We start from the raw sequence: 25,565 nt of genomic DNA, 5'->3' as shown, positions 1-25,565 counted from the left end.
AGCCGCACAGTCCATGACTGCAGCGCGCAGACCGCTCAGCTAATCCCGCGCGGCTCGGCCACTCTTGCTCGGGGCGTCAAGTAGTAAAGTAGTATAGCCTTCAGCTGATAGGAAGCAACCTCTAACAAGGCGCTTAGTTAAAGTATGGCCTTTCTCCTGACTATGAAGACTCCTGTACCACCAGTAAAGTACAATATATTATTTTTTACCAACGACATTTAATTATTTTAGTCGTTGTAGACCCAGACCATGCAGCCAGCTCCTTATCGACTTCACTGACAAACCTGTTGTGTATGCAAAGAAGAGATTTGTATGTTTTGGCCACCAGTCATTCACATTGGCGACGATTCGTTCGTCGTCATCATAATAAAACAACTGTCAATGTTGGCCTAAGGAAGTTTAGCTTCGCACCCCAAACAGGAAAACTGTGCACCTGTGAGATTTGCGTCACATAACCAAAGTGTTCCTTTTCCCTTCGTCTAGTAACTCCACAAATTTATGAACGTATTTTTTTTCCCGGCTGTATGTTGTGAAGTAAGTTCGACGAACGAGCTAATGAGAAAGAAACTGTACTACAGTAGATTATCCATTACACACGTAGAGCCTTCGAAGAGTCTGCGTGCCTACACAGCGATTTAACAGTGATGTGGCATGAACGTCACAGGTACCTATGTGAGCCCGAAGCGACTTCATGGTTCACAAAGGGCGAAAACAAACCATCTTCATAGCCTGCGAAATTAATAACGTTTATCGTCAGTGCCGGGTTTCGAAATAACAAAGCAAATTAATAGATTACTCTTCTAACACCATCAAAAAAAACTTCACTTAACCCTGTTTCTTTCTTCCAGATTACTATTATACTATAAAAACATCCTGAAAGCGGGCGTCTATGCTCATTGCACTATTACACTGTCTTCCTGAGCACTAACAGCTTTTGTGTATTGCAAGCCAGACAAGCGCACACGTTTTCGGTTAGCATCAAAATAATTAACTCTTTTTGCAGCACGCCATTACTCTACTGGAGTTGAGAAATATTTTCTGTAGTTGAGTTGTTCAAACACAACAGTGTGGCGCATACCTGATTACTGGTTAGCAGTATCATATAACAGCTGTGCTATAAGGTCCAGAAATGAAAGTCTGCAATATTTTTATGCGTTTTACAGATGTTCTCGTTTACAATCAAATGGCGGGAGCATAATTCAAAAAAATTATCATGACTGTGGCTCCACCCAAAATAAAAAGTATAATATGATTGTGCTGAAATACTAATCACTTGCATATACAAACATCCAATTTTAGTTGGCAGTGGGCATCTACGAAATCTGTTTTCACCTTGAGTAGTAATCATAAGCCAATTATAAAATCAAACTCCAATTTGCTTTCGAAGCCTTCTTAGCAACGAGGTTAAAGTCGCCAATTATTTATTTAAATGTAACTATGTTTTCTTTCTTTTTGTTCCTAAATAACAGTTCTCGAATAATAAATCAGAATGTAATTGTTTTGTACGTCTGAAGAATTATAACAAGTTTGTTTGGGTGGCTATCATCTGCAGCAAGCTCAGAAATATTCTTTATGTAAATGAAAACCGCCTTTTTTGGTTGCTATGTATTTTATTTGTGCCAGACGCGTTTCGTCTTTTACTTTAAGGTTTCTTCAGTAGAACCTACAATGATACAATTTTGCTTTGACATGTGCTATTTGTGGATTTTAAAGGAATTCAGTTCCTGTTTTCGTACGCAAATGAGTATTTACTTACAATTATTCGAGGTTTTGGCTGGCATCTGCGTTTCCTGTAATATAGTCACATGCTGGAGGTCGCACAATGATTTCACTTACGAAATAAGTTCATTTTCACGTTAGTGAATAACTGACATTATACGAGGTGCATTCAAGTTCTAAGGCCTCCGATTTTTTTTCTCCGGACTGGAAAGAGATAGAAACATGCGCATTGTTTTAAAATGAGGCCGCGTTCATTGTCAATACGTCCCAGAGATGACAGCACTGTACGGCAGATGGAATTTTACCGCCAGCGGCGAGAATGAGAACTGTTTTAAATACTTAAAATGGCGACGTTTTCCTTACTTGAACAGCGTGAAATCATTCGTTTTCTGAACCAATTGAAATTCATCGACAGCTGAAGGAGACATGTGGTGATGGAGTTATGGATGTGTCGAAAGTGCGTTCTTGGGTGCGACAGTTTAATGAAGGCAGAACATTGTGTGACAACAACCCGAAATAACCTCGGGCTCGCACAAGCCGGTCTGACGACATGATCGAGAAAGAGGAGAGAATTGTTTTGGGGGATCGCCGAATGACTGTTGAACAGATCGCCTTCAGAGTTGGCATTTCTGTGGGTTCTATGCACACAATCCTGCATGACGACCTGAAAATGCGAGAAGTGTCATCCAGGTGGGTGCCACGAATGCTGATGGACGACCACACGGCTGCCCGTGTGGCATGTTGCCAAGCAATGTTGACGCGCAACGACAGCACGAATGGGACTTTCTTTTCGTCGGTTGTGACAATGGATGAGACGTGGATGACATTTTTCAATCGAGAAACAAAGCGCCAGTCAGCTCAATGGAAGCACACAGATTCACCGCCACCAAAAAAATTTCGGGTAACCGCCAGTGCTGAAAAAATGATGGTGTCCATGTTATGGGACAGCGAGGGCGTAATCCTTACCCATTGCGTTCCAAAGGGCACTACGGTAACAGGCGCATCCTACGAAAATGTTTTGAAGAACAAATTCCTTCCTGCACTGCAACAAAAACGTCCGGGAAGGGCTGCGCGTGTGCTGTTTCACCAAGACAACGCACCCGCACATCGAGCTAACGTTACGCAACAGTTTCTTCGTGATAACAACTTTGAAGTGATTCCACATGCTCCCTACTCACCTGACCTGGCTCAAGAGTGACTTTTGGCTTTTTCCAACAATGAAAGACACTCTCCGTGGCCACACATTCACCAGCCGTGCTGCTATTGCCTCAGCGATTTTCCAGTGGTCAAAACAGACTCCTAAAGAAGCCTTCGCCGCTGCCATGGAATCATGGCGTCAGCGTTGTGAAAAATGTGTACGTCTGCAGGGCGATTACGTCGAGAAGTAACGCCAGTTTCATCGATTTCGGGTGAGTAGTTAATCAGAAAAAAAATCGGAGGCTTTAGAACTTGAATGCACCTCGTAGTGCGACCCCCAGCACGAGACCAGATGAGGGAAAACACAGGTGCCAGCCGAACACTCAAATAACTGTAAGTAACCATTTATTTACGTAGAAAACGAGACGTGAATTATTTTATAATACACAAATATTGCGTATCAAATCAAAACTGTCATTCTAGACTCCGAAGAACATGCCTTAAATAAAAAGGCGAAACATATGTGGAACAAATAAAATACACTGCAACAAGGAAACAGCGATTTTTATTTACAAAACGATTTAAAATTATCGTTCTTGTATTGCTTTGCAACGGGTTGAACAGCGCTCGACCGCCTCGTGTCAGAAATTCTCAAAGCAAATTAGCGTCACCGAGATAAGAGATAGTTGATGAATTGTATACCATGCTTCAGAGCAGAATTGCTGACTGTCTAAATCAAGTTTGTGGTGAGTACCTCACCAAAACTCATTTCAAGTATGTTCGATGTGATACACTGACAATGTCGAATCCGCGTTTATTCCTTAATCTTTTCAGTTGTACAATATATTTATGTACATGAAAAATAACAAGCCACTTGAATCTTGAGAAATGCCATCAAAATATAACTAGTCTCATACCTGTTCCACACACTTTATTCAAATTCTCCGCAGGATGGTTCACAATTGAAGGGCTCGGGGGAACACAACGGTAAGCGCCACTGTCGTATATTTTGAGTTAATCGGCAATCGACGCTACCTAAGAGCAACACAATATATCAGGAAAAAGTTCAAATTTCATTCAACATATGTCAGGGCGATACTCCATGATAAACGCCAGTGGCTGCTTGCTGCGGGGACATACACAGAAGAACAGAAGAATAGATCTCCCCGGAAAAGGTTTAGATAAACCTCACAACGGAAGTTTACGCTGAGGTGGTGTGATACAGGCAGTGAGAATGTTTTTCAGTCAAGAAAAACTGTAGATATAAGAAGGCTGCCAGTGTCCTCTTAAATGTTTTGAAAAAGTAGGTGAATGGAATGGAGGCAATATTTCAAAACAATACGGGAAATTGGTGACTTTGATGTTCTAAGGCAGATGTCTGCAGATGGAATATGACTTCAGAATACCAATCATATTTATTCACCTGCGAGATATTACGTCGTAATATCCGGCGCAAAGTTAAGTTTCAGGAAATGTGCGAGGCAAAACTCAGGTCTAACTCTTTGATTAAATACAACGGACCCGGACTCACTGAGAAACAGTGAGATTACATCCCTCCCGACCATCGTGGATTTTTCTTGTCGGCCGGCCGCTGTGGTCGAGCGGTTCTAGGCGCTTCAGTCCGGAACCGCGCGACTGCTTCGGTCGCAGGTTCGAATCCTGCCTCGGGCATGGCTGTGTGTGATGTCCTTAGGTTAGTTAGGTTTACGCAGTTCTAAGTTCTAGGGGACTGATGACCGCAGATGTTAAGTCCTATAGTGCTCAGAGCCATTTGAACCTTTTTTTTTTTTTTCTTGTCGGTACAAGCAAAACAATGGATACATCTGTTATGTGAGAAGTGAGTGATTAAGTACTTTCAAGCAAACGCGCTATACAGTTAAGCCCTCTAGTTAGGCTGTGTAAATGTTCTCACATAATTATGTATCATTATGTTTTGTTGTTAGCGTATGTGCTTCCATAATGAAATAATAAGCAACCAATTGCATATAAGCAATTTAATCTTTCCTCAGAAGGCAACTGGTTGCTTATACTACAGTTGTTGAAGAGGGAAAAAATACTAAATATGTGATTCGGATAACGTAATGGTGTCTCCACTACACGAATGTGTTTATTTTTTTATATTGGATTTATTCTAGTCTCTTCCTTGTTGTTTTTACGCCTGTAAGGAAGAATATAGATGTTAACAGCCATCTAGAACAAAATGTATGTTAGAATAAAATTATTCGCATTTGTGGATCAATTGCAAACTTTAATCCACTGTATCTCCAAAATCCCATGTTGACAATTACCATTTATTACAAGATCTCGTGCGATCGTGAGAGGCTGACATGGTTTCTGTCTATTCAGTTGCCTGACATACTGAAAACTATAGCGACACGATTCTAAGTGGAAGAAACAGACAAAAAATTTGTATATAGCAACCATTTCACTAGAGACTTTTTTGTGCATTTCACTAATGACATTGTTTTAATGTTGCTAATGGAAGCTGTTGCTTTACCTGCTGACGAGTGCTTACTATTGCGAAAAGGGAAAAACGAAATCAGATTGTCTGTAAATGTCCAAAGCCTTGTCGCTCATACATGAACGCATATATCTAACAGCCCGCAGAAGAGTATACCTTCAGACTCGCATGATGGCACGTAATAATGTACTGCACACACGTGTCGGTAAAGGTATGGAGAGCGACGTGCGACCACTTCTCGTGGTTTGGCGCGCTGCGCGGACTCGGGGCCGTTTAATTTACTCGCGGCGAGCACGCTGTTTGCCCGGCGGCTATCCTGGGGACGGACGCCGGAGATGTGTTCCCATCCGCAACTTGGCTGATAAATCGGCTTTACTGTGTAATAAAAGTCCATTGTCTCGTCGCAGCATCCTACTCAGTGCCGCTCTCCAGCCGCACAAGTTTCACTCCGGCTCATCGAACATCCGGGGCCCCGCATTAGGCTCGTAGAAACTGCGTTGTACAAAACCTCCGGGGCAGTTTTTTGAGCTGTAGTTCCACGTCAGCAAACTGCACCGTAGGGCAGCATGTAACTACACTGCCCTTCAATGTAATCACCGTTGAACAGACTCCAAACGTATTGAGCAAAGGAGACGGTGAACCCCAGTGACACATTTACGTTGTTTACCATACCATATATGGACACGTTAGGCTCATTCCCCATTGCATAAAATATATTACAGAAATGGAACGACGATCTAAACCAGCTGCACCTGTAGTACACCAAATGGCATCTACAATCCAATCCAGACAAGCCACTCAGTGAAAGCATGTATCTTAATAACAGAAAACTCAAAAGAAATTCGAACACTTGGATGAATAACCAGACCATTAACCGGTACCTTGGAGTAAAGCTTCATCGGACTCCAACGTACAGAGCCCATAAAGAGGATACAACATAAAAACTGAAATCTATTCTTTCCAAACTCACTGGGATAACCTAGTAGTGAGGTGCAAATATCTTGCGAACTTCAGCCTTGGCATTGGTATACAGCGGGGCCGAGTGTTGTGCACCTGTGTGGGCCAGAAGCCCACACGTATCAAAAATCGATGCTCAACTACCAGCAACAATGAGAATAATATATGGAACGCTCTGACCTACATCTACTGACTGGTTACGCACCCTAACTAATACAGCACCACCTGAAATCAGAGGCAATCAGTTACTATACTGAGAATATATTAAAAAAACAGTCGAATTCAAATCTTCCTATAAATCAGGACCTGACCAAAAGAAACCACTTGAAATCAAAGTCACCCCTATGGCGAACAGATGAAGGGGTGTTTCCTTACGATCCAGGAAAGGAATGGAAAAGGTTGTGGAGCAGAACCAGTGTCAAGAATAGAAGCCTGGCTGGTGATCCAAACATTCCAATAGAGGGCTTTAATCTGCCGAGAAGAGTACGTACTACCCTAAAGGACGGAAGATGTCGGGAGATGACAATATGAGGTGCTTCGAACGACCCTTAATACGAATGTGGACTCGACCAATTGATGGGCCACATGATCGACTGCACTGTGCGTGGCTTAAGTGGTGCACCTGAGGACATGCCTAAACTGATTGACAATCCCATTGACTACCTTACAAAATAAGCCTCATTGTGTAAATTTTTGTATTATGTACCGGTGAATGTGTCTTATTTTATGGTGTAATCTCTTACTTAAAATTCGCATTGTAAATTCAAAACGAATAAATAAATCACAGTTCTCAGAGAAAAAAATTAATCGTATTTACCGCTAATATTGTCTAGAGAGAGAGATGAGGTTTAATGAATGAAACATTAAACTGAGAGACTCAATCGTAAAAATAGAGGGATTGGATTAAAAACAGTTTAAGAATCTTTTGCAAAAAGAACCATGTTTATCACTAACAGAAACTGTAGTAAAATTCTTACAGACGTACTAAAGTCAAACAGAAAAGATCAAACAGCTCAAGTATTTTCAAAAGATAGTTGAAGAAAATCGGTTAGAAAATTCTGTCGCAAATTAAAGGTTACAATGGGAAGGACATGTATTGTAAGAAAACATGTTTACAATAAAAAAATGCATCTCAAGAAACGAAAAAGTAATGCATTGCAACGCAGAAGCCAAACTACAAAGACTCTACACAACTGAATGCCTAGCACTGAATTAGACCGACGAATCATTAGGAAGCCGGCCGCTGTGGCCGAGTGGTTCTAGGCGCTTCAGTCCGGAACCGCGTGGCTGCTACGGTCGCAGGTTTGGATCCTGCCTCGGGCATGGATGTGTGTGATGTCCTTAGGTTAGTTAGGTTTAAGTAGTTCTAAGTCTAGGGGTCTGATGACCTCATATGTTAAGTCCCATAGTGCGTAGAGCCATTTGAACCATTTCTGAATCATAAGGAAAATTTTAGACCGAATAAAAATCAAAGTAGCTTACAAAATAGGAAGTATTGATGAAATACAGAGTTAGTCATGAGTACAGAGTGATTTCGCGACTTGAGCCAGTGCAGACGGAAAACTATTTACCGTATGGGCACCCAACTTTATAGGAATTATGTTCAGATTGCGCGCTGCAGGATTTGCGTCGTTAGTAGTGTTAGTGTCACGACCTGCCGTTAGGCGCCGGTACTAGTTTGCAAACAGTCAACATGGGTCTCGACATGGTGAGCAGGGCTTTACTCTTATAGCTGTTTTGTGAAAACAACAGCAATAGTGCTGCTGTTCTTCACAAGTATCGCAGCATTAAATGATTACGGAGAGGTCCTCTTTTTGGATCTTGGTTGAAGAACATGGTTCGGAAGTTCGAACTAATTGGCTATTTGGGAAGTGCTCCTGGGTTGGGCCGATGGTCGCTTGCACCATAAATTGCTGAAGTTACTGTTGCTACACCTAAGAATGTTGAACGTATGTGCGATCTTAACGCAGTGCACGAGCTGTGTCACGACAGCTGAACATTAGGTGTTGCACGTCCCACCTGAGATGTCTCGAGGAGCAGCAGAGCAATCCCTGGTGCGGCTCCACGCTGTCGTGAATACAGGTGGTCATCGCACTGAGAAATGTTTGTACGGTGGAACGTAAACATGGTAGGTAACGACGCAATTGACAAATGTTATCGTCTCATGTGGAAATTGTGTTTCTTTCAATGGTTTATTCGTTATTTCTCTTCCGTAGGTCCTTATAAATGTTTCCAAAAAGGTATCATTGTCCTACGGGCTCTGAGCACTATGGGACTCAACTGCTGAGGTCATTAGTCCCCTAGAACTTAGAACTAGTTAAACCTAACTAACCTAAGGACATCACAAACATCCATGCCCGAGGCAGGATTCGAACCTGCGACCGTAGCGGTCTTGCGGTTCCAGACTGTAGCGCCTTTAACCGCACGGCCACTTCGGCCGGCCATTGTCCTACGATCACTCGTTTTTCATGGGGGCCCTTTAAAGTAGCGGAAGTTTAATAGTAACCACACTGTACCTCAGAGATATCGGACGACGACTATATGAACATTACAAATTACGCAGGAAACAAACACATATCAGTGGATAGAGTATCTCTCAAGCTTTTTGATTCAAATTACAGATGCCTTTATGTGGACACTGTTTGTTATGCAGCAAATGTCAATACTAGCAACAGTTCACTAAAGCCGCTGACACGGATTGCCTGGGAAGGTGCGACAGGAGCCCGCTTTGAAAATCTGTTCACCGGGTTGGCTATCTGCAGAAGCGAACTAATTCGATGAGACAATACCGAGCGAATGATTTGTCTACACGGTCTGAAACGTCCACCCCCTAGTGCAACTACGACACGTCGCGTGCTACGAATCAAAACTTGGAGAGATGTCCTAAAAAAAAAAAAAAAAAATGTTGAAATGTGTGTGAAATCTTATGGGACTTAACTCCTTAGGTCATCAGTCCCTAAGCTTACACACTACTTAACCTAAATTATCCTAAGGACAAACACACACTCATGCCCGAGGGAGGACTCGAACCTCCGCCGGGATCAGCCGCTTAGTCCATGACTGCAGCGCGGTAGACCGCTCGGCTAATCCCGCGCGGCAGAGAGATGTCCTAGTCACCTTCTCAAACCATGGAGGTACTTATGAATAATGTTGTATATGAAGGTATAGGAAAAAATATTGGAAACAATAAGGAGAAGAAGACTGATATTTTGGATCGTTTATTCAAGATGAATGACAATAAGCTGACAAAACAAATCTTTCAGCATTTCTAGGAACAGAAATTAATTACAAGCTGTTCCAGAATTACAAAAAAGATTTAGAAATATACGACATAAAAGCAGAAGGAGCAGCAAGACCTTTGCAGAAATGTGTTAAATTTAGAATGATTTCAAGGCAAAAGCAGAACGAAAGAAACGAAGGAATATTAGAGTTTAACGTCGCATCGACAGCGCGGTCATTTAGAGACCTAGCACAAGCTGGGATCACTAAAGGATGTGGAAGGATATCGGCCGTGCTGTTTCCAAAGGAACCAACCCAGCATTTGTCTGGAGCGATTTATCGATATCACGAAAAATCTAAATCTGGGTCGCCGGACGGGGGATTGCAAACGTCGTCCTCCCGAATGGGAGTCCAGTGTGCTAACCACTGCTGCGCCGCCTCGCTCGGTACGGTAGAAGCCAGAGGATTCATAGGTGTGAAGTGGTCTCATGAAAGAAAAAGAGAGATATGGTGAAAAGGTAACAGAACACTGCAGAGAATCAAACGAATAAATGAGAAGGAATTTAATTTCTCACTTACCCCCTGGTTGACCAAAGAAGAGAGGGGGAAGGAGAGAAAGAGAGAGAAAGAGAGAGAGAGAGAGAGAGAGTCGTTGAAAAAAAAGTGCCTGCAACCCTGCTAAACAGATTCTGTAGTGAGTTTGTACTGTAGTACATAACTGCGAACTGTGTACCTGCCATCACAATATTGATCGTTAGGCTAGTCTGGTGGTTATTCTCATTAGAAATTCACGTTTAGGTTACACTGTAAATATCTGTTCGTTTGACTTTTGTAGTTCTTGTAATTGTAACCTTACAACACTTCCTTTTATTTTTTTGAGGGAGTTGTCCTTCATCACAACATACGAACTAATACTGTCTCGTATTTCTGAAGAAAGGAACTGGGCCACCAGATGTACTGTAACCACGTACGCTCAGTACAAATTCACGTTTGGTTAGTTTTATAAGACCGTTGAATTTTTAGCTTTAAGTTTGGCAGCGAGCTTCAGAAAAATTAACTTGATGATATAAGCCAAAGTACATTGCTCAACTTCGTCTAGGACGGCGGTCGGCAACTCGCGGACCGTGGTCCAGGTCCGGACCGCGGAAGGTCAAAAAATGGCCCGCCTAAAATATTTTGAAAGTATAAATTACGAACTCAAATTGTTTAAAAATATTTTTCTGTAGATAACAAATCATTTCAGCTCCACTGTTATAATATTTCCTAGAAGTCTAAAATTAACGGCTGAGTAATTAGAATTCTTAATGGTTAGTTATAGGTAGATTAAAAGCATGGTTGCTATGCTGTGCAACGCAGGACGTGCGCTGAAAAGCAGGGGAGGAAGAGAGCAGGCTGGCCGGCCGGCCGGCGCAGCGTGTGTTCGGTCCACGTAAAAGTTCTGCACATACTAATGCAACACGAGAATTTTATTTACTGAACAAGGAAATTTTAAAAATCGATTTTAGACTCTGGCAACCTCTGAAACCTCAGTTAAATCAGAGAAGGCGTATTCATTTAAAAACCATTTTCTGTGCTCATAACTAGAACGACAGCTTAAAGCTACTTTATGACACTTCCTCAGTAGTTGCGTTTTCGCACGGAGCGTTTCGTTATTATCGTGGCTTATAACGTTTCTTTTGCACCGATATGGATCCTAAAAAGCGTAAAGTTGGTAGTGAAAATAGGAAGAAGCTTCTGACTGAGTGGACTGAACAATATTGTTTACGCTGCCTGATAGAGGTGGACCTTTTCCAATTTGCCTCATATGCAACAGATCTGTCGCTCTTGTTAAAAGTGCCAACATAAAGCGACACTACAAAACAAATCAGCAGTTCCGTAACAAATTTCCTCTAGGTAGTAATGCTCGTCAAGAAAAGCTCCAGGCATATCTACAGCTTCTTATAAAAAAAAGTACGGCCTTCCTAGTTCGCTCTAAGAGCGAACAAGAAAAATCTGCAGAAGCAGCGATGCGTGTGTGCTGGCCGCTTAATAAACACCACAAGCAATTTTCAAACTCTGAGGTAGTATAAAAAATATATGCTCGAAGTGGCCATGGCACTTTTTGGAGAGAAGAAGGATGTTTCTGCCGCAGTTCAAGGTATTCCACATTCCATTGTCGGCAAGAAGTAATACAAGGAGAACCGAAAAATTGGCAGGTGCCAATAAAAGATAGTCTGCTAGAACTTCTGCCGAAGACGCCTTGCTACGCCATAGCACTAGGTGAATCATGCGACGTTGTTGATGAAGAACAAATGTCCATTTTCCTGAGATTTTTGGAAACTGAAAATAAAGAATTTAGGGAAAAACTGCTAACAACATTGCCTTTGAAAGGCAAGACGCGCGGAGAATATTTATTAAGGCTTTCGATGACTTCATGACAAAATCGAACATTAGTTACAATAGAATGGTGTCCCTTTCAACTGACGGGGCTGCAGCGATGATCGGCAAAGAAAAGCGACTAGTAAAGTGAATCAAAAATAAGAATGCTGGGCTACTATCTTATCAGTGCATAATTTACTAGGCAGCACTTTGTGGGAAACTGACCAAGAAAGAAAAAATCGACAGGTTTATCATGTTGATTAGTTTTATAAGGTCTCTCTATGTTCTTCAGCGCAGACAGTTCAAAAGAGTTTCTTTCTGAGTGTGATTCGGTGCATTCTGACTTAGTGCAGTACAATAACGTTCGTTGGCTAAAAGAAGGTCAAGTGATTGAACGCTTTTGGGAAATCCTTCTTAGAAAACTTGGATTCACAACAAGCAAGAAACCTTTTGGAGTCCCTAGTAAACGAATGCAGTACGCTAGCTGCGGCTTTTTTGAAAGACATTCTGAAACATTTAAATGCGCTCAATACCGAGTTACAAGGAAATGGGAAATTAATATGTGATCTCATGCAAAATGTGTCTTCTTTCCGTCGAAAGCTGGGTATCTTTGAAAAAGACATGGGAAGTCACGAATTTTCACTTTCCAACAATTTCTCAATACAAAAATAATTCTGAAATAATATATAAGAAACTATATATAACATTAGTTGGTTTCATTACCGCAATCGAGGCTGATACTTTCTTATATATTAGATTATCACGATTGCTGACTGGGCTGCAACGTTGAAAGTACAAAAATTCTGAAATAGACATTTCAGTATTCTCAAATTTTATGTCACATCTTAAGAAGGGATTTGCGGCAAGGTTCTAACGTAAGACTTTTCAGAGACAGATAAGCTGTCACGATTCTTAAAATCTCCTTTTGAAGTTTCTCCAGCGGCAGAATGGACGGACTTGGCTGCGAAGTTGTTCTGCCTTTCAAAGCCTTTCCTCCAAATGGAGCTAATACACTTGCAGCAAGACATTTTCTTGCAAACGTATAAAACTGCATCTGCTGAAGAATTTTGCAGCAAACACGTCCCAGAAAAATATGAAAATTGCAAAAAATTAGCCATACACCTGGCTACTATGTTTGGCTCCTCAAGTATCTGTGAATTCATTTTCAAAAATGAATTTTTTTTTTAAGAACAAGTATCGTTCAAGATTATCGGCCGCCCACCTTGAAGACATTAGCCGCATATGCTGCTCCCCACGTGAACCTAATTTTAAGAAACTGGCTCAAGACCGCGAAAGTAATTTCTCCTATTGATTTTATAATACAAATAGGCCTATCTATTGTATTTCATACTATTTTGCGAGTGAAAATTAGTCAGAAATATGAGGTTTGTCCTTTGATCCTCATAACAATTTTCAAAAGGCTATTTTTGCCACGTACCACAGGGAGCAGATGGTTTTTGTGTGTACTCACTTATCTGCAGGCTGAGGCAGAAGACCGCAGAGGACGCCATCCGGCAGTCACCTGACCAGCTGCGCCCGAGCGCCCGTCATCGTCACAGACAGCCTGGAAGGGAGAACAAGACACACTGAAAATTACAGGCCACACATCGCCACCTCTTCCTGTTTGCAAACACATCAGCACACATACAAAATCTCTACGAGAGAACGATGTGTCAACCTTGCTGACTGGGCGATCATGGGTAATGGCTATCGCTTGCGCAGCGAAACGTCTTCAGAAAAATTTTTCTTTTATAGCCAGGAGACCGTAATCAGTCAGTATTCAGGAACTAACATTCAGCATAGTCAACGTCTGTAACTGAGCTTAGCGGCAAAAACGAGCCAGTAATACAGAGTGTCTATAAACGTTTATCCTGATTTCAAGATTAATTATAACTGTCGTGGTACCGTTTGTTTTTTGTTATAGGTTCAAATGGCTTTGAGCACTATGGGACTCAACTGCTGTGGTCATCAGTCCCCTAGAACTTAGAACTACTTAAATGTTATAGGTCTACTAGGAAACTCATGAAAGTTCCGTACAGCTGTGTCTCATTCAAAACATTCCTCACATGGAGCGCTGTGTGAGCTGTATTGTAAAAATGCCCCTCCCGAGAAACTCAATGTGCTGTGTGGCTAACAGAAACCAAATCACCGATTGCTGTGCAGCGAAAGTGGGATCCATTATGGCAAGAAAGCACTTGATGTCACGTTAATCGGAACATGGACGGAAACGTTTTTAGCAACGGGGTGGGTTCAGAAACGAACAAGCACGGGTAACCATTATGTCGGAGGGGACCGTGCAGGTAGTTCATACCGCATTCACGGGGCCGCCACAGACATCGATTAGACAAGCTTCGCCGAAGCTTCAAGTGCCAAAGAGTGCAGTGCATAAAGTGTTTCACAAACGTCTTAAATTGTATGCCCACAAGATCCAAACTGTTCAGGCACTATTACCAAATCATCGCCCTAAACGTGAGCATGTTGCAGTGGACATGCTGAACCGTTTGGACGAGGCCAATGATTTTTTGAAGCGTGAGTGTTTTTCCGATGAGCCTACATTTCATGTTTGTGGCTCAGTTAACCGCCATAATGTCCGGATCTGGGGATCACACGATTCTCGTATCGTACGGGAATACATTCGGGACAGTCTACAGGATAATGTGTGGTGAGGTTACGGTATGATCGACTGGTTGACGCATTTTTCTTCCTCGAAAGCAATGTAAGTGGATATGTTTATCTAGTCATGTTGGTGAATTATGCCTTCCCCAGCTACAGGACATGCAAGACGCTATCATCTTTCAGCAATATGACACACCCCATTACTGGGCTCTAGAAGTCTGCAATATTCTGAATGAAACATATTCCAACAGGTGGCTTGGCATAGACGGCCCAGTTCCACGGCCGCAGAGGTCACCTGACATTACCCCCTTAGATTTCTTTCTTTGCGGGTATGTGAAAGAAATTAGTACAAAACAGCAGTTCCTGATATTGTGACACTGCAACGACGCTTCAGAGATCCCACTGCCACAATCACACCACACATGTTGCAGAAGTGTGGCAAGAGACTGAATACCGCCTGATACTTTGCGTGTTACCAGGTTACACATGTTGAACTCATTTAAATGTTGAAGTGTATTACCTGTATTAAATGTTTATAAACGGTTCAAACCTTAACGATTAGAGCCATAAGTGGTAACGCATGCTTCATTTACGGTATCCAATAATGACTTACATTGTTTTGTTTCAGGGTAAGCCGAGCGGTTCTAGGCGCTATAGTCTGGAACCGCGCGACCGCTACGGTCGCAGGTTCGAATCCTGCCTCGGGCATGGATGTGTGTGATGTCCTTAGGTTAGTTAGGTTTAAGTAGTTCTAAGTTCTAGGGGACTGATGACCTCAGAAGTTAAGTCCCATAGTGCTCAGAGCCATTTGAACCATTTTGTTATCGGGGTAAACATTCATGGACACCCTGTACATCTACATCTATACTCCGGAAGCTACTTCAGTCTTCACAGTGTGTGGAGGAGGGTCTCCCGTATCTGTGTTCCATTCGTGATGGAGAGCCGGTAGAATGAATGTCAGGAAATCTCTATGGAAGATACTGTTTGTTTGATTTTACCGTCTTGGTCACTTCGCGAGACGTGCGGGGGAGGAAATAATATATTTCTCTACCTTCCCTGGTCCGTACACTCTCGGAATATAAACAATAAAATTCTTCGTCATGTACAGCACCTCTCTTGTGCCGTTAACGTACACTCCACTTTGCCATAGTTCAACGAGAGTTCTTACAAAGCACGGAGTGGAGTACTGCACATCACAGGAATAACCTAGAAGTATATGTCTATGACTTCGACTTCACTCGACTTCACACAGTAAGCTAATTCAGTGTCTACGAACTGACCACACACGCGTCCAACATCGCCAGAGTTTCTGAATTAATACAGACACTAGCAACGCAATAAACATTATCCTTAATATCACCAACGAAGAAGACCTACAATTCCATCCTCGAGTAACAGGAATCTATAGTGGTACAAGAGTGGCAATTGGTAAAAAGAAAATTGACGACGGGATAGTGCACATTACTTGCGAACCCTGGAAGTATAAAAACGCCGTGTCAGAGACATCTTCATCCTTTCTTGACATGGGATACATCCATTTTCGTCCCGGTGACAAGCGGACTTTTAGAATATAGGAAAGCAAAACATCATCCGTGAGCAAGTAAATTTAAATGGTAACATAGGAATCGTGTTCAGCTGAATAAAACATTTCATTTTTGCAGCATTACTACAAACGGTAGAATGATGAGAAGGATGAAAATAAATCAGAATTTAACATCTTGTCGACTCCGATATCATTAGAGACGGATCACGGGCTCGGACAGGTGAAAGAAATAGGCAGCGTCCTTTTCAAAGGAACCTTCCAGGCATCTGCCTCAAGCGCGTTAGAGAAACCACTGTAAACACTAAATGTGGATGGCCATATGAGGATGTGAACAGCATCCGAGCCCCAATGTATTACCACTGCGCCACCTCGCTAGGTACAATAAGTCGAAATACCTCTACCGCTGTTCTGTGAAACCCCTTTCCTGGTAGTTTCTCAGTGTTGCTTTTTGACCTAACACGACGCTCTTCATGCCTACGGACAACTGCATCTTTCAACGCAATATTTTCTCGGCAGAAACAGGAAGCGTGGAAAAATGTTTATTGTTTAGCCAGCTAGCTATATGTGACAGCAAGCGAGTGATTTTTAGAAGTACTGACGCCTTTCACCGCACTTCAGATCCCCCCCCCACACACACACAGGACCACCCACGCATGATTTCTCATCTCGCTCTCTTCCCAAATAAGCGAAATGTTTACAGGTTCGTTCTCAGACACAACGGAGGGCAAATTAAACATTTAAAAAAACTTTCAGCAGTCTTGTAATGTGAATTTTGCTTAGAATGTACATCTTCGTATCCCCACCTGCGGATATCGATATGGAAGCACATGAGCTGGTCTAGGTGTGGCTGGAGAGCAGTGCGGTAAGCTGTCACTCAAAGCACGCGCAACGCCTGGTCCGCCTCCTTAGCCGAGAGCGTCTGACAGCAATCCAGCGGGCGCGGGTTCGATTCCCACCCAAGTCGGAGATTCTCTCAGTTCGGGGACTGGATGTTGTGTTGTCCTTACCATCATTTCACCACAACCAACAAGCAAGTCGTCCACTGTGGCGTCAACCGAAAGGACTTGCAATTCTGCGTCCGAAATTCCCCAGGTCGCGACTCCCGGCCAACAGTGCCATCGTACGCTGTTTCCGAGTGCTTCGTTGGTGTTCACCTCCATGCTCGTCTCTACGCAAGTTCGGACTCTCTGTTCGCCCGTAGACAGGACTCACACGTCGCATTTGGTCCCTCCTTCCGGTGTTCAGCTGCCCTGCTTTGCAGCAGACCCAGCGTCTAGCAGGAAGTATTTTTGTCGCTGAACTTGTGGCACGAAAAGTACTAATAAGCGTACTACGCAGTTTTTTCCTGGATCATTAATCAATCTTTCCCGGATCATTAATGCTTGTATCAAAAACAGAGTTGCAGAACTGGAATGGACATTTCCCATTCTATTCAGTAGTATTCTAAAGTTACTTACGTACTGGGTGGTTATACCCACGGAGGTCCAGTGTGGGCTGTAGTTATTGTATGGCAGCGAAACTTAGTAGATATGCTAATGCTTTTAAGCGGAAAAGATTTACGCTGGAAAACAAATTAGTTCCAGTTGCGTCCACCAGATGAATACTGTTATTATGACGGTATGACATCCATGCTATCATTTAACGAGCCCTACCGTGAGTGAACAGTACGGCTACCGAGATGAAGAGATCGTGCGCTTTTTCTGAAACTGTGAACGGCAACAATAACAGTGCTGCAATGAGAGAGTATCGCCGACTGAAAGGTCTGAGAAGGGGCCCGATGTCATTAAATAGTTTAAAGACGATGAAATTCGAAAACATGGATGAGTTTGGTGTGGCACCTGGAAGAGGAAGGCGCCCTATCCCTGTGTAAGTTACTGACGAGGTTGCTGTTAACCGACTGTGGAACACGTGCCCCGGATAGTGCTTGTGGTCGCGTAGTGTCTATCCCGTGATCAAAGATACGGAACGTTTTGCGGTCTCTTTTACACTGGTGCCCTATAAGATCCAGACGGTGCCGTAACCGAAACCTCATGATCCGCAGCAATCTTCTGAATTTGCTCTTCAATTTACGGCACTGGTCGAAGTTCATGAAACGCGTCCAGGCAACATTCTATGGAGTGGCGAGGCACATTTTACACTACAGGGTGCAGTGAATACACAGAATTGCCGAATTTGGGTTACTCTTACACCGCGTGTTGTGCGCTAAGAGCCACTGCACTCGCCGTATGTGACTGTGTGGTGTAGATCCACAAGCAATTTTACTCTCGGTTCATTATTCTTTGAAGAAAATACATCCAGAGGGCCTCACAGACGTACCGTGAAGTCTGCACGATATCGAGACATTCTTGTACAGCATGTGAGTTGTGCTTTGAAAGAGCGCAACTATGTGGAAATTACTGTCACTCATGTCTCTCGTCCACAGAAAGATCTGCTTAATGTACCTTCCACAAACATGTTATACCCAGAAATTTTGCAAATACATGGCCTGCAAGATCAGGTGATCTGAATCCAACTGATTGAGGGCTAAGGGGATATCTAGCAGAAAGCGTTTACCAGGGACAGGTTTGGTCTCTACCAGATCTGAAGGGCAGTATGCAGGAATACGTTGCTCAGATTCCGTCAGAACTGCTACGAGCAGGTTGATCATGTCATTTTACGGATGCAGCATCTCGTCGACGTCACCGGTGCTCATATTCGCCTAATTGTGAAAAAGGAGGTTAACGATAAAATCAACATTATGCCTTTCTCACTTGTTTGACCTTATCTGCCCACGTCCCGTTCCTAATCCATTACACATGGAAACATTTCTGTTTGTCTTTTTTGCCTTCAAGATGAAACGTTTCCAACCCGTGGCCAAAACTGGACTCTTCTTTTCCAGTGTTCAAAAATGGCTCTGAGCACTATGGGACTCAACATCTTAGGTCATAAGTCCCCTAGAACTTAGAACTACTTAAACCTAACTAACCTAAGGACATCACACACACCCATGCCCGAGGCAGGATTCGAACCTGCGACCGTAGCAGTCCCGCGGTTCCGGACTGCAGCGCCAGAACCGCTAGACCACCGCGGCCGTTTCCAGTGTTAATCGATTTTACTTGCAAAGTACACTGAGGTAACAAAAGTCACGGAATACCTCGCATATCGTATCCGAGCACATCCTGGGGGCGTAGTGAAGCAACTCGAAATGGCATGGACTCAACAAGGCACTGGAAGTCCCTTGTAGAAATGTTGGGCCATACTGCCTCTATAGTCGTTCGTAATTAATCTGGGTGGCCAAATCATTCGCTCGAACTGTCCAGAATGTTTTTCAAAACAATCGTGAATAACTATGGCCCGGTGAGTGTTTTGGAACATGAAGTCCTTGAATGGCTGCAAATGGTCTTCAAGTAGCTGGACATCACTGTTTCCAGACAATGATAGGTTCAGTTGGACCAGAGGACCCACTCCATTCCATGTAAACACAGTCCACGCCATTATGAAGCCACCAATAGCTTGCATAATGCCTCGTTGACAACTTGGGTTCATGACTTCGTGAGGCCAACGCCATACTCTAACCCTACCATCAGCTCTTAGCAACTGAAGTCGGGATTTGTCTGACCAGGCCACGGTTTTTTCCGTCATCTAGGGTCCAACCAATATGGTCAAGAGCCCAGAAGAGGGGATGAGGCGCTGCAGGTGACGTCGAGCTGGTAAACAAGGCCACTCGCGTCGGTCGTCTGTGGCCGTAGCCCATTAACGCTAAATTTCGCCACACTGTCCTAGCGGATAAGTTAGTCCTATGTTCCACATTGATTTCTGTGGTTATTTCACGCAGTGTTCCTTGTCGGTTTGCAATGATATCTCCACGGAAACGCCGCTACTATCGGTCGTTAAGTGAAGATCGTCGGGTACTGCACTGTCCGTGGTGAGAGATAATGCCTGAAATTTGGTATCCTCGGCACACTCTTGACATTGTGGATCTCGGAATATTGTATTCCCCAACGATTTCCGAAATTGAATGTCTCATGAGTCTAAGTTCAATTACCATTCCACGTGCAAAAACCTTTTCACACGAATCAGCTGAGTATAAATGACAGCTCCGCCAATGTAATACCTCCCTATACCTTTTGTAAGCGATACTACCGCCATCTTTATAAGTGCATTTCGCTATCCGATGACTTTTGTCACCTCAGTGTATACAAGTGAAAAAAAAAAAAGCTAGACATGCACTGTACGAAAGGAATCCCACAAATCTGACATCTTTTAGAGAAATGTCTTTCCCTCGAGGAGCGGTATATCTCTTAATCAGTTAAGGATATGCTCTAGAGTTTTGGAATGGATGAACAATAAAGATTTCGATCTTATACATGTTGCTTAGTTGCACCATCGAGTGTAGCCTATGTTAAGCTGGAGTCCCCCCGTAACTGGCTGGAAGTCGCAGTAAGTCAAGGCATACTATCTCCAAATTGAACAAAGTATTAAAGCATTATGTTGCTCGAAACAATGCTCGAATTGAGAACAGCTTAATTTTATTCCTCTCTGCACCATCGTACCCTGTTTATCTGTTCCCCGAACAACAGCGCGTCCAATACTTTTCCGAAATTTTGGGTCTTTGCCGTTTTTCTTGAACGATTTATGAGTGACGAAAGCTAGACGTGTATTGTACGAAAGAGGTTCGAGAACCCTTTCAGAGCGTTTGAGAGAAGTTTCTTTTCCTCGGAGAGTGGCACATTTCAGTTGAGAATATGCTCCAGAATTTTGGAACATACTGACCTTTTAGATCTGTGTACCTGTTGGTTAGCGATGCCAGTTACGAAAGTGTACAAGTGAACGTAAGAAAGTGAAGGAAAAAAGAAAAAAACTGGCCAGGTGCGAGTAGGACTCACGCACTGAGAGTTCCGTAAAAACTCAATTTTTAATTTAATCGTATGGCTAGGGCTCCCGTCGGGCAGACCGTTCGCCGGGTGCCTGTCTTTCAATTTGACTCCACTTCGGTAACCTGCAGTCGACGAAGATGATAGGATGACGATGAGGACAACACAGCACCCATTATTATTATTATTATTATTATTATTATTATTTAATCTCATTTTGTTCGTTTTCGTTCGTTGTAACGGCTCTGGGCGGAGGTCGAAAGACACCCGTTTCAGTTCATTGTTGATCGATTAACTCAGTTTTTTTAAATTACAGAGGGCCGCTAGCCCTCTGACCGAACACGCTGAGCTACCGTGCCGGCAACCCTTCAGCTACCGGAGGCGGACAAAACTCAATTATGTATATAGACAGTTCAACCATTCCGGGAATCGAGGATGTCGACGACTTTTGCCTGTTACCGACATAGATGCTGGCAAGATACCGGTCCTAGGTATTCCAAGACTTTGGAGAATGTTTTAATTTTAGGTTTTAAGTCGGATAACAGTTGACAAAAGAAATATTTTTTCGTGCGATATAATTACAAATCGATAATTTTCTGATTGTTTTTCCTTTACATGCACTGTGAAAACTTTCTTCTGGCCAAATTTCATGCTTCTACACCAACAGGAAGTAACCTATAGGTTTTGATGAGTGAGTTTGAGAGTGTGAAACATGTGACATAACTGGCCTTTTCTTTTGATTACACTGACTTACAGGCCAATGTTTATAACACTTCCAAGGGGCCGTAGACATTAGTATGTGAAAAATCTGAGTTAAATACGTCTACCCGTTCCTGAGGAAAAGTGGTCTTAACAGACGGACCGACAGTCAGTCTGATCACAAATGACAAAATTTTTATCCTGTTAATTACACATTAACAATTTTCGGACTTTTTTCCTTTAATTGTCCTGTTTACATTCTGGATTGCTTGTTGGCAAATTTGCCGTGCGGGATTAGCCGAGCGGTCTCGGGCGCAGCAGTCACGGACTGTGCGGCTGGTCCCTGCGGAGGTTTGAGTCCTCCCTCGGGCGTGGGTGAGTGTGTTTGTCCTTAGGATAATTTAGGTTAAGTAGTGTGTAAGCTTAGGGACTGATGACCTTAGCAGTTAAGTCCCATAAGATTTCACACGCATTTTAACATTTTTTTCTTGGCAAATTTCACGATTATATGTCAACGGGAAGTACGCTACAGGTTTTGATGAGTGAATTTCCGAGTATCAAAATATGTGACACAAGTGGCCGTATCGTTTCGTTGCACTGACTCAGAAATTTATACAGGGTGTTACAAAAAGGTACGGCCAAACTTTCAGGAAACATTCCTCACACACAAAGAAAGAAAATATGTTATGTGGACATGTGTCCGGAAACGCTTACTTTCCATGTTAGAGCTCATTTTATTACTGCTCTTCAAATCACATTAATCATGGAATGGAAACACACAGCAACAGAACGTACCAGCGTGACTTCAAACACTTGTTACAGGAAATGTTCAAAATGTCCTCCGTTAACAAGGATACATGCATCCACCCTCCGTCGCATGGAATCCCTGGTGCATTGATGCAGCCCTGGAAAATGGCGTATTATATCACAGCCGTCCACAATACGAGCACGAAGAGTCTCTACATTTGGTACCGGGGTTGCGTAGACAAGAGCTTTCAAATGCCCCCATAAATGAAAGTCAAGAGGGTTGAGGTAAGGAGAGCGTGGAGCCCATGGAAATGGTCCGCCTCTACCAATCCATCCGTCACCGAATCTGTTGTTGAGAAGCGTACGAACACTTCGACTGAAATGTGCAAGAGCTCCATCGTGCATGAACCACATGCTGTGTCGTACGTGTAAAGGCACATGTTCTAGCAGCACAGGTAGAGTATCCCGTATGAAATCATGATAATGTGCTCCATTGAGCGTAGGTCGAAGAAACTAAAATGAGCTCTAACATGGAAATTAAGCGTTTCCGGACACATGTCCACATAACATATTTTCTTTATTTGTGTGTGAGGAATGTTTCCTGAAAGTTTGGCCGTACCTTTTTGTAACACCCTGTATTTATTACACCGCGAAGCGAGTATGTTGTTGTTGTTGTTGTTGTTGTTGTGGTCTTCAGTCCTGAGACTGGTTTGATGCAGCTCTCCATGCTACTCTATCATGTGCAAGCTTCTTCATCTCCCAGTACCTACTGCAGCCTACATCCTTCTGAATCTGCTTAGTGTATTCATCTCTTGGTCTCCCTCTACGATTTATACCGTCCACGCTGCCTTCCAATACTAAATTGGTGATCCCTCGATGTCTCAGAACATGTCCTACCAACCGATCCCTTCTTCTAGTCAAGTTGTGCCACAAGCTCCTCTTCTCCCCAATTCTATTTAATACCTCCTCATTAGTTACGTGATCTACCCATATAATCTTCAGCATTCTTCTCTAGCACCACATTTCGAAAGCTTCTATTCTTTTCTTGTCTAAACTATTTATTGTCCACGTTTCACTGCCATACATGGCTACACTCCATACAAATATTTTAAGAAACGACTTCCTGACATTTGAATCTATACTCGATGTTAACAAATTTTTCTTCTTCAGAAACTCTTTCCTTGCCATTGCCAGTCTACATTTTATATCCTCTCTACTTCGACCATCATCAGTTATATTGCTCCCCAAATAGCAAAACTCCTTTACTACTTTAAGTGTCTCATTTCCTATTCTAATTCCCTCAGCATCACCCGACTTAATTCGACTACATTCCATTATTCTCGTTTTGCTTTTGTTGACGTTCATCTTATACCCTCCTTTCAAGACACTGTCCATTCCGTTCAACTGCTCTTCCAAGTCCCTTGCTGTCTCTGACAGAATTACAATGTCATCCGCAAACCTGAAAGTTTTTATTTCTTCTCCATGGATTTTAATACCTACTCCGAACTTTTCTTTTGTTTCCTTCACTGCTTGCTCAATATACAGATTGAATTACATCGGGGATAGGCTACAACCCTGTCTCACTCCCTTCCCAACCACTGGTTCCCTTTCATACCCCTCGACTCTTATAACTGCCATCTGGTTTCTGTACAAATTGTAAATAGCCTTTCGCTCCCTGTATTTTACCCCTGCCATGTTTAGAATTTGAAAGAGAGTATTCCAGTCAACATTGTCAAAAGCTTTCTCTAAGTCCACAAATGCTAGAAACGTAGGTTTGCCTTTCCTTAATCTTTCTTCTACGATAAGTCGTAGGGTCAGTATTGCCTCACATTTCTACGGAATCCAAACTGATCTTCCCCGAGTTCGGTTTCTATCTGTTTTTCCATTCGTCTGTAAAGAATTCGCGTTGGTATTTTGCAACTGTGACTTATTAAACTGATAGCTCGGTAATTTTCACATCTGTCAACACCGGCTTTCTTTGGGATTGGAATTATTATATTTTTCTTGAGGTCTGAGGGAATTTCGCCTGTCTCATACATCTTGCTCACCGAGTATAGACCTTAGTATCTGACAAATTTCAACTTGATACGCTTACCCGTTCCTGAGAAAAATGATTTTAACAGATGGAAAAGAAAGTAATCCTATAAGGGTTGCGCTTTCACACTTCTAAGCCTTGCTGCGACAGCAAATACTGAAAATTAAATGGGTGTCGAAGGAATGGAAGGTAGCAATGATACGACAGAAGCGAAGAGAAACTAGTACGGCAGTGATGAGAGTAGAAGTACAATATTGCCAAAAGAAAGTAGTTTATCCACGGTTATGGAAGACCATTCGCGAAGCATGACTAGTCAGTGAAAATATTAGTACTCAGTACAAAGCAAATGAAAATGATATCAAATACTGGTGGCTAGAGTGAATGATAAATTGGAAAACGTATTTTATACAAGAAGGAGAGACACTCCGTGCTGCGGGATGGTGAACAGTAGCCCGTCAAGGTTTACATTCTGGATTGCGCCGTTTTCGCGAGGCCCCGCGACTTAACAATTCAGATGAGCGCGTGGCGCGCCGATATTTCTCGGCGCTGCGTCGTCACGCGAGCGCGCTAACTTAGCGCCGCTGACGTGTGCCGGAGCGGCCGGCGCGCCACTGGAATACCGGCGAGCGCAGGGGGGCGGCGGGCCACCGCTCACTGCCAGCCGCCCACTCCTCCGGGACACATTCCGACGCTAACACATCGCCTTATTCTCACCGGCTGGCGTACCTAGGATTACGGGCCGCGACCGCACATCCTCACCCCTCCCACTACATGAGACAGTTCTTAAAAGCCGCGTTGACGTTCCGTAACTGTGGTCACAGCACAGCGGTGAAGAAACTTAACGACGTCTAGTCATAGTCATCATCACCTAGTTTTTTTTTCTTCAAATTTCACGTCCACGAAACTGTTCACGCAGGAGAATCGTACAAACGTACAATCGTTTGACCATCGAACAAAGTCCCGTATGGACGACGTAGTACGAGTAATAAGCATCCCTGGCATAGAGAAAGAACTGTAGGGGTTGGAAACAAATAAGTCACCAGGTCCTGGTAGAACCCAATCCTGTTTTTCAAAGAGTAATCTACGGCACTGGCCCCTTACTTAGCTTGCATGTATCGCGAATCTCTCGCCTAGCGCAAAGACTCAAGCGACTGGAAAAAAGCGCCAAGTGACTCCTGTGTATAAAAGGGTAAAAGAACGGAGCAGCATCATATATCCCTA

The 25,565-nt window shown here is 43.1% G+C and overlaps 1 protein-coding gene across 1 annotated transcript in view; it reads right to left on the bottom strand.

The window, feature by feature from the left end:
• The window catches only part of LOC126251652 (calmodulin-binding transcription activator 1), a 1,922,036-nt gene that overhangs the window by 1,290,411 nt on the left and 606,060 nt on the right, over window positions 1–25,565 (bottom strand). The window contains exon 3 of the mRNA XM_049952210.1: window positions 13,323–13,415. Within this exon, the coding sequence (XP_049808167.1) occupies window positions 13,323–13,362 (40 nt within the window). The 5' untranslated portion in view covers window positions 13,363–13,415. The remainder of the gene's footprint in view (window positions 1–13,322; window positions 13,416–25,565) is intronic.

This window comes from Schistocerca nitens, chromosome 4 (genome assembly GCF_023898315.1).
Source record: "Schistocerca nitens isolate TAMUIC-IGC-003100 chromosome 4, iqSchNite1.1, whole genome shotgun sequence".
Classification (NCBI taxonomy): Eukaryota; Metazoa; Arthropoda; class Insecta; order Orthoptera; family Acrididae; genus Schistocerca; species Schistocerca nitens.
The sequence above is the reverse complement of the archived record's forward strand: the minus strand, read 5'-3'. Positions and strand labels throughout refer to the sequence as shown.